This window comes from Hypomesus transpacificus, chromosome 4 (assembly GCF_021917145.1).
Source record: "Hypomesus transpacificus isolate Combined female chromosome 4, fHypTra1, whole genome shotgun sequence".
Classification (NCBI taxonomy): Eukaryota; Metazoa; Chordata; class Actinopteri; order Osmeriformes; family Osmeridae; genus Hypomesus; species Hypomesus transpacificus.
The window spans coordinates 1,635,850-1,645,439 of NC_061063.1; the positions used below are offsets into that span (position 1 = coordinate 1,635,850).

Sequence of the window (9,590 nt, forward strand, 5' to 3'; positions counted from 1 at the left end):
ACATGGAAAGATCAGTAATCCTTATCCTTGAGTCATTATGAGAGAAAGTTCTGTTGTATGTCAATTTGTCTTGGTGTATTTCTGCACATCACTCAAGAGAGTTAGTTGTCTGTGCCTTCCTCTCTGCATCCCTTCTGTAAAGACACACACAACCACACACACACACAACACCAGGGTTAACACGGACAGCATGTTGAAGCTATACCTCACTGTACTATTCAACTGAATTGATCAAGCCTGTGATAGGGATTGTGTTTTTTGAAAAAATGAATTATGTATAAAATCAGTTGAACAAATAGCTACGCTCCTGTGATAAACACAAACACTCTGCGATACTCACTTGTGATTGGTTAAACAGAGGCCTTATGCTTTTGGTGCCGTGTAATCGGAGGAGTTAGATCCATCATCAGAAGCTGCATGGAGAAACAACCACAGCAGTTCAACTGAGCTGACCAGGAACACACAACTAACATGGAGGTGGTCCCATATCACAGATACACACACACACAATGTTGAACAACCAGACTTTCTTTTTCAAGTTTAAGAAGGATTGTTTATGTGATGCACATGTAGGTATTGATGTGAAAATAGAGATGCTGTGAACAGAGTACACTGTCTGGATACTTCAGTTTAATACTCACAGTTAGCTGGAGCAAAGCCTGAAACACAGAGATGACACAATTACAATTATTAATTTCACTAGAATAATTATGATCACTGATCCTCCCCACTATGAGCACTAGAGAGATCCTTACACACACACACAGTGATGAGGTCTAATGAAGTGTTCTCATTTCGTACAGTTTTCTTTCGTTTTCTGTTTGTCATGTTTGATCCTCTGTCTTTTGTGTCTTTGCTGTTGTTTGTCGTCGCTCATGTAAAGCGTCTTTGAGTACCCAGAAAAGTGCTATATAAATATAAATTATTATTATATTGTAAAAACGATATAAGGCATTAGGCGCTTTTAGTAGACTTACACCAGGACCCTAGTTACCATTTGTTTGATGTTGCACTTATGATACTGATTCTGCTTAACTGTACCACACTCTATTGTAGCGTTCTGTAAAAGTCTTCAATCAATCTTCAAAGTTCAAAAAACAGCACTGGAACTCTGCAAAGTTTGATGCAAAGTCTTTAATGGTATTCTAAAAATCCCAGGATCAACTGATCTATACCCTCCAGGCATGCAATTATATACTGTTGTATGTGCCCACCTATATTCATGTGTTATTTTACTATTGGTAATTACAAATGGTCTCAGATCTTAGTCATACCGCAATTGGTCACTTGTTCTGGGGGTTTCAGATTTCACATGCACCTGAGCTTTGGTGCCTTTGACCTTGCTTACATTTGGAGATGTACACTTTGCTGCTGGGTGACAATAATCATTGTTTCTCTTAAAATGGGTTCCGTAGCCCATAATTAGGATGAGGTTGCTCACGCTGCTTACACAACGAGGCTCATTATAAATCCTCCCTATTTGGGCCTTGTGCAGGTGACTACAGATACGATTCTGGGCGTAGGGCCAAAAAACAGTGAATCTTGACTTCTAACTCAGGCATCTGCCTCCAGGTGGCCTTCTCCCTCACTGTCACCCAGATCTCATGCTCAGACGCAATATCTTCTATTGATTAGTAGTAATAATGATCAGTCAACAGCTTAATACTTGGTTTCCAGTAATATAGAACAATACTAAAAGGGGTGATTCGAGAGTTTTCATTTTCAATCAGACAAATCCATAATTATGACCCATCTTCATAATTTCAACAGTATGGTGTTAATCTAGGTCAGTAGATTATATTATTGTTGCACAATAAGCCCAGAGTTCAAACCCAGATGTAGGCAAGATCGGAACACTGGAAGATCACATGTAACACACACCTGCATAAACATCCGCACCATACTGCAATGAGAAAACTGAATATTGTTTATAGGTCTGTGAGAACACATCTTACATAACACTTGTAACTAAAAAGTCAAAGTGGGCTTTATTGTCAATCAGACCATGCAACAAGTACTTACACAGACGATCAAAATTGCATTTCCCCATACTCCAAATGTGCAGTAATACAACATTCATAACATTTGAAAATAGTGCAAACAGCCATTAACAGGTTAAAAACAACATATACGATAAGAACAACATATGAGTAAAGTGCAAGTGCTGAATAGCAGCATGAATACGATATGTTATTGTGCATATGAAGTGCATAGTGCAGACATTGAACTGAGAGTTAAAAAATATATATTTGGCAGTCAGTGGGTCTTTAATGGGTGTATGTGGTGAAGGAGCACCTGTTCATGAGATTTCCTTGTCGTGTGTTGAGTAGTCTGATGGCCTGTGGGAAAAAGCTGTTGCTGAGTCTGGTAGTCTTGCACCGCATGCTGCGGTAGCGCTTACCAGATGGTAAGAGGGTGAACAGATCATGTGCTGGGTGGGTGGGGTCTATGGTGATAGTGATGGCTCTCTTGCGGCAGCGGGACATGTACACGTCCTGAATGGATAGTTGGGCTGATCTGGTGATCTTCTCTGCTGTCCTCACCACTCTCTGCAGGGCCTTCTGGTCAGCAGCAGAGCAACTGCTGTACCAGACTGAGAGGCAGTGGAGGAGTTGCTGTGCCCTCTTGCCCAGAGAGGTGGTTTTGGTGGGCCATTTCAGTTTAGAGATCCATTTAAAAAATAAATACATGTACTGTGTAAATGAAAAGACTCAAGACAAATTCCCTCAAAAAAAATTACATTTATTTTTGATTTACAGTACAAGTTAATTTTATCTCAAATTTAATGTCAAACTTAAAAACAATTATGTCTTAGTCAGGGTTTTAAGTTACCCCTATGCACTGCGACCCATCCAATATTCCCACCACCACTTTAATCAATCATTAAAACACAATACCAAAACATTTGAGAAAGTACAAGAGATATACAATTTTACTAAAACATCTTTACACTGCAATATAAACAAACATCCATCTAATCTGTATTGCAATTATTACTCACTTGTAATCTTTAAACTAAGAGTAAAATTAAATAATCAACAATTCACAGCCATATAGGCTACATGGTTTAAAGTCATGGCCATAGTTTGTGTGGAGTGAACAAACATTGTTAAAACAGGTTGGACCGAGTTGGCAATTGTTGGATGGATTTGTTTCTGATGAATTCATGTTTTGTCTGTTTGCATTGTATCTCTGTAATTATGTCTATTTGTTACATGTGAAAGTGATTCGTGTATGGAAGTGCACAACTGCTTTCTCAAAAAAGTTGTATATTTCTAAATCAAAACAAGTAAAGGAATGAAACCTACCACTTATTAGAACATTAATGATAAAATCTTGCCAATATTAAATGTTAAATCAACATAATTTATATGAAGCTGTTGAAGAGTGAAGATCATTTATACACCATTCTGAGTTAAACGGCTATACAACCCTGAAGCAGAACATAAAGAAGACTGGAACCAGGAAGGAAGATTCTGCTGACATTCGGACGAGAATTTGGTGTTTACAAACTACTATCAAATTAATTACTCAGAGACAATCAAGTGAGTTAGTTGTCTGTGCCCTCCTCTCCTCTGCATCACTTCTGTAAAAAAAAACACACACACAACACCAGGGTTAACACTGACAGCATGTTGAAGCTATACCTCACTGTACTATTCAACTGAATTTATCAATCTGTGATAGGGAATGTGTTTTTAGAAAGAATGAATTATGAATAAAATCAGTTGAACAAATAACTCTACACTCCTGTGATAAACACAAACACTGCGATACTCACCTGTGATTGGTTAAACAGAGAGGCCTCATGCGTGTGGTGGCGTGTTATTGGAGGAGTTAGATCCACCATCAGAAGCTGCATGGAGAAACAACCAGAGCAGTTCAACTGAGCTGACCAGGAACACACAACTGACATGAAGGTAGTCACACATGGATACACAAACACACACAATGTTGAACAAGTAGGAACTTTCTTTTTCAAGTTTAAGACGGATTGATAATGTGATGCACATATCTATGTATCTATGTGAAAATAGACATGGTGTGAACATAGTACACTGTCTGGATACTTCAGTGTAATACTCACTATTAGCTGGAACAAAGCCTGAAACAGAGATGACACAGCATTATTAATATCGCTAGAATAATTAGGATAGATCATAGATTATACCCACTATTAGCACTAGAGAGATCCTTACACACACACAGAGATGAGGTCTAACAGAGTTCTTCCTCTCCTCTCACCTTTCTTGGGATTCTTTTTCTTCCAGATGATGACTCCACAGACGATGGCGACCAGCAGAAGAACACCAACCACAGCTCCAATGATGAGACCAGAGGAACCAGAACCTTCTGATCCTGTAACAACCAACACAGAACATTCAGACAGCAGCTTGGAGACTCACATGCTGCTGATGTCACATTCTATGGAGTCATTAGGAAGAGATCAGATGGTCACTCTGAGAATGAGAGATCTTTAATATAACATACTAGAACTGTATATGTTGTCACCAGTAGTAGAACCCTACAAGTAGAACCCTTGTTAAACATGGCATGGTAACAACAAGGTTGGTTTATAAGTAGGAATAAGGACCAGTAGCTTATATTTGTCTTCTCAGCCCAGCTGGTCTCACCTGGGTTAGTCCTTCCAGTGTTTCCAAGGTTGGTCTTCACCACAGAGCGCTCCAGTCTGGTGACAAAGTCCTCCTGAACCCCCAAGAGCTGAACCACACACTCATACCTCCCGCTGTCCAGGTCCTCAGGCTTCACTGTCAGGTGAACACTGTTCTGGAAGGTTCCGTCCTCGTTAGGTAAAAGTTGTCCATAATCCACATCCTCGTACACCTGGTCTCCATCTCTCCTCCAGAACACAATGACACTACTGGGGTAGAAGCCTGTAGCGTGGCAGGTGACTGGAGAGGAGGGGCTCTTCTGGAGCAGAGACAGGGAAGGGGGGACTGGAGGAAGAGAGAGAGAGGTTGTGAGAGAAAGGTTGTGAGAGAGCAAGAGAAACAGAGAGAGAGATAAGTAGACGGAGATAAAGAGAGCCTTAAAATAACAAATCAGTCAGAGAATTACATCTGCCCTCAATTATCTAATTGCTCATGTGTTGGCATCATTAATCTACTGTACCTGTCCTCTTCAAGGTTTTCTTCTTCAGATACATCTTCAGCCAGTCAATGCAATACTGGGTGAGGTAGTTAATATCGCTCTCAATCAGACCTTTTTGGTGGTCCCACTTGTATTTGGTTGTGGCAGCCTTTTCCACTGGAGCTATGTATCTCAAGTTCTTCAGATCCAGAACCAGCAAGTCTTCTCCATTATAACCATACTGGTTAAACCCATCTGTAGCTCCAGTCTCATCATCCCACTCACAACCATACATCCTCTGAAATGAATGCACACCTGAGAGAGAGAGAGACAGAGAGAGTGACAGAGAGAGAGACAGAGAGACAAATAAAATCAGCGAGTCATATGTTAATGTTCTCCATTTTCAGAGCAGATTCATGTAGGAACTACTTTCTTCCTACCAAACTAAAGCTAACTAACCCTATAACGAAAATAATTCCAACATGAAACTCCTCACAAAAGATCTGTGAGTGCTCAGGTGTGCTATCTTCGGGCCTTTCTGTGTAGAGTTTGTATGTTCTACCAGTGCTAACATGGATTACCTACACACAGGACCCCAATAAAAACTTGTAAAACAAATCTCTCTCCTGTCCTGTCCATGACAAAGACATGGGCATGAGCACTTAGACTTGGTCCCTGGGTGCCACTGATAGGGCTGCCCACTGCTCCTGGCTGCCCTGGGATGAAGGACAGCAGGGATGGGACAATGCAGAGAACACCTTTCTATGGTGGATACTGCTGTGTGTATGTGTGCTCCCAGTGTCACCACTCCCTGCATACATGTTTGTGTCACTATTGCCGGATAAATTATATTTATTTTCCATCAGGACATCTTGCACAGTCCCCCAACCTACCATAAGTCCTTCTGTGTCTGTGTACATGTGCTGTAGCTGGGTATCAGAGGGTCAGTAGACTTCACTCACCTCCACTCTGGTTGAAGCGCTGCTTCGCAATATCTATGTTGGCTTTGAAGCTGTGCTCAGCACTGATGGACTCCTGAGTCTGTCTCTCCCAGTACTCAGGACTCTCAGTTTCAGCCATCCAATCCTGACGAGGCGTCTCTCTGCGGATGTTACTGTCATAGTACGTGATAGGCAGGCCATCCATCAGCCCCACTGTTACAAACTCTGGGAAGTTAGGTAATCCTGATGTTGCTGTGTAGAAGTATTTCAGCGAATGTGTGGCTGCAAAACAAAAATCTTGATTAACTAGAAGAACCGATAAATTCATATTAGTGTATTTTCCTTCCATTTTTGCATTATAAATATATTCTAAAAACCTTTAAATAAAAATATAGATATTAAGACTTTATTCATTAGCCTAATACAAATATTTAACATGTAATTGATCCATTCTAACAAAATTAGGCCTTAAAGTCCAGCAGCCAGTTCTTTCTTAGTCTAAATTAAACAATTAGTCTAGAGTGCAAAGCCCATACTAAACGCTACGTTTAAACTATTTAGTTTGATACTAAAGCTGAGACGATGTTTGGTTGCACCACGGATACATACGTTTCATCTTAGCAACACTGGCGTAAAGTAGACATTAACCAAAATAATGTCGCGGAATGACGTTATATCTTTCTGTGGCCAATCAGTGAAAAGCAGTATTCTTGATGTCTTGATGCAGTTTTTAAACTTTCTGCAAACAAGACGTTTCCATGACATTGAAAGTCAAATATAGAGAATTGACAGCTAAACTGTTAAAACAGGATTCCAAAAGACATGGAGGATTAAACAAAATATTATATTTATACACAGATGACTGACAACCAAGCCTGAGAATTTGACATTTCACAAAATTACCACTGGAGCAGGTGTATACACTAACATCTCAACAAGGCCACATTTAACTGTACATAGTGTAAATCACAATGGCTGGCTACTGGGATTAAATGATTAACACAGGCAAATGTTCAACAGACATGTTGTCATCGAATACCAAGGCAAATTAAGATTCAGAGGTTGAGACAGAAACAAAGTAGTTTCTCCCTCAGATTGTTCCCCGTGGTATTCAACCTGTGTAGACAATTTACAAAAACAAAATCTCCACTCACAGCTTAAAAGCCACAGGATCATAAACATGTCATGTAAGACCATTTGTTCAAAGATCTCTTAGGTCAGTGAGGTATAAACAACCCAATACATGCGATACTGTGTATATTGTTTATATTTTGTTATCCTTTATATTGATGGTAAAACAATATGGACACAATCAACATGCCTGTTTAAGATCAGTTTTGTAGTCACACACTTTTTTTGTTTGATGTTGGTTTCAGTAGCAATAACCACTTCACCCACCAAAGGCTAATCAGACAAGATACCACTGTAACCTGATGGATTACATCAAATAGGTCACTGGATGTTAATTTAAGCAAAATATTGAAATTTGGTAAAATGATAAATAAAATGAACATTTACCATTCAACTATCCACACAGCCTACATAAAGTCGTTGTTCAGTAGTTGTGTAGCAGTAACATAGTGAATTGGGTCCTATTCAAGTCGCTATGAGGCCTATTATAAATTGTGTTTATTTATGTATGTTATTTGTAGTTGACCTAACCAGTAACCTTAAAGTTTGATTTCAAGTAAATTACTGCTATCACTCAACGGACTGATTTTGGTTGAGCGAAGAGCTCAGAAAATAGCAACACACTTACATTAAAGGCCTACATTAAAGTACATTAGGCCATCAAGCTATATAAATCAGGACAATTTAAAAATGGATTTGGAAGAAATGCTAAACGTGTTTTAAAAGAGTGTTGCCTTTGCAAAATGAAAAAGAGGTAGGCTAAATCAAATATGACAGATTATAGTGCCAATATGGAACTAAGGGTTCTGTTTCAAACCCCGACCAGTCTGCTGAATATTGAAAGCAGCCAGTAGGACCGCATACGAAGAAATCGTCACCAAACTCCAGGCAAAACAATCTCACTGAGGTTACGAGAACCTTTCTCCATGTTTTATGATAACCAGTACTGTTTTGAAAACAACTTAATCACAATGAGGAAATGCTGTATTAAACCATTTTTATCATAAAGCCGCACACGTATTCATACATTTAGGCCTTTACACATTTCATACATTTATTATATTATTCACTATTGTCTCTATATTGGTAATTGAATAAAACTGGAAAGGTAAGAATGATCATGTGTGTTTCAAATTACAAAATGATATAGGCATTATACAAGTGGTCTACTCCTCAAAAATGACTATATGATTAAGTGATCAACCACTCACCTGTAGATGCGGGAGATGGAATTAGACCCAACAGATAAACTCCAATTATGAACATCATGCGAGTTCAATTCAACAGGTTTCAACAGGTTGTTTAGCCAGTTATGGGCAGACAAATCGTAAATCTAAAATAATCACCAAAAGTCCTTTACGGCTCGACGAACGAGACTATTACGCAGTAGCCTACACGCAGTGTGGAATAGTCGGGAATAGTGGAAGATGAGGAAGTAAGGCTACGAGACCTAACGTTTTACGAGAAATCACGTGACTTGTCTGAGGTAGGGGAGAGCGGGGGCGAAAGCACCATTTTTCAGAAAAACGTAATTTTAAAAGAGAATGTTTTAGACATAGATATATTTTTGCTTGGGTCTATAACTTATAAGTGTGGTCTATCAATACCAGATGGTATTTTGTACAAATGTCGAACAACTTCAGTATAATTTCATTTTGAACACAAGTTGCACATTGTTACTTTCGACCCCATCAGTTGGGACGAAAGTAACACAGGGGTAGTTCAAAAGTAACACAACGATACAAGCTAGATTTTTTGTGTTACTCTGGTTTTTATTACATATACCTGACTATGACCTTGTTAATATGTAACTGCAAACATATTTTGTCCATTAGTTTTGCAAAAAAACTATGAATTTCACATTTCAGTTGCATCAAATATTTATTATAATTTTTTACTGAATCAGACCTCTGTCTGTCTTTCTGACCCTCACTCTTGGCATATTCTGTTGATATAATATGACATAACATGTTTTAATAAATGCTTTCCACAAACAGAAATTCACCACATACTATTGCATTAGCTGCTGGACAAAAGTAACAAGTGTTACTTTCGTTCTGACAGGAACTCCTGACATTTAAACCAGATTTACTTTTATACTGAAAAACTCTGACAAGGCAACCTTCAGAATCTGTTAGAGCACTAAATAACCTGTAGATTGATCTGTGACTGTGACACATGAAACGGGAAACACAACTTCTAATTAGCAAAAAAGGACCGCCTCAGTAATTTACTTTGCGCACTTGAAAAGTGCTTTCCGCACAGGCAAACGATGACGAAATCACGTGAAATTTGGCAGTTCCATCAATTGATGCATGCTGAAGGTGCTGTCATAACTTGGAAAGCAAATGAAGTCAGGTCTCTGAGAAAATCGCTTTGTTACTTTCGTCCCGTGTTACTTTCGCCCCCGCTCTCCCCTACTGGTCT

General features: G+C 39.1%; 1 protein-coding gene across 2 annotated transcripts; it reads right to left on the reverse strand.

The window, feature by feature from the left end:
* Positions 1-340: 340 nt before the first annotated feature.
* On the reverse strand, positions 341-8,588 carry LOC124467096 (major histocompatibility complex class I-related gene protein-like). 2 transcript variants are annotated; one of them, XM_047019225.1, is made up of 8 exons: positions 8,375-8,588; positions 6,054-6,314; positions 5,134-5,406; positions 4,635-4,958; positions 4,246-4,359; positions 4,088-4,105; positions 3,782-3,856; positions 2,722-3,586 (listed from the first exon to the last, which is right to left on the reverse strand). In XM_047019225.1, the coding sequence occupies exons 1-7, from the start codon at positions 8,430-8,432 to the stop codon at positions 3,807-3,809; spliced, it is 1,098 nt and encodes a 365-aa protein (XP_046875181.1). In that variant the 5' UTR covers positions 8,433-8,588; the 3' UTR covers positions 2,722-3,586; positions 3,782-3,806. The 2 variants fall into 2 exon arrangements, with proteins under 2 accessions (XP_046875180.1, XP_046875181.1); XM_047019224.1 differs by lacking the exons at positions 2,722-3,586; positions 3,782-3,856; positions 4,088-4,105; positions 8,375-8,588 and adding exons at positions 341-413; positions 642-659 and having other exon boundaries at positions 6,054-6,375.
* Positions 8,589-9,590: the final 1,002 nt, after the last annotated feature.

Bases quoted from the DNA above. Each gene is read 5' to 3' on its own strand.
- LOC124467096 (XM_047019225.1), bottom strand. From the start codon at position 8,432: ATGATGTTCATAATTGGAGTTTATCTGTTGGGTCTAATTCCATCTCCC. The intron at 5,407-6,053 runs GTGAGTGAAGTC...TCTCTCTCTCAG, and splicing joins GCGCTTCAACCAGAGTGGAG to GTGTGCATTCATTTCAGAGG. The intron at 4,360-4,634 runs GTGAGACCAGCT...TGGTTGTTACAG, and splicing joins CACTGGAAGGACTAACCCAG to GATCAGAAGGTTCTGGTTCC.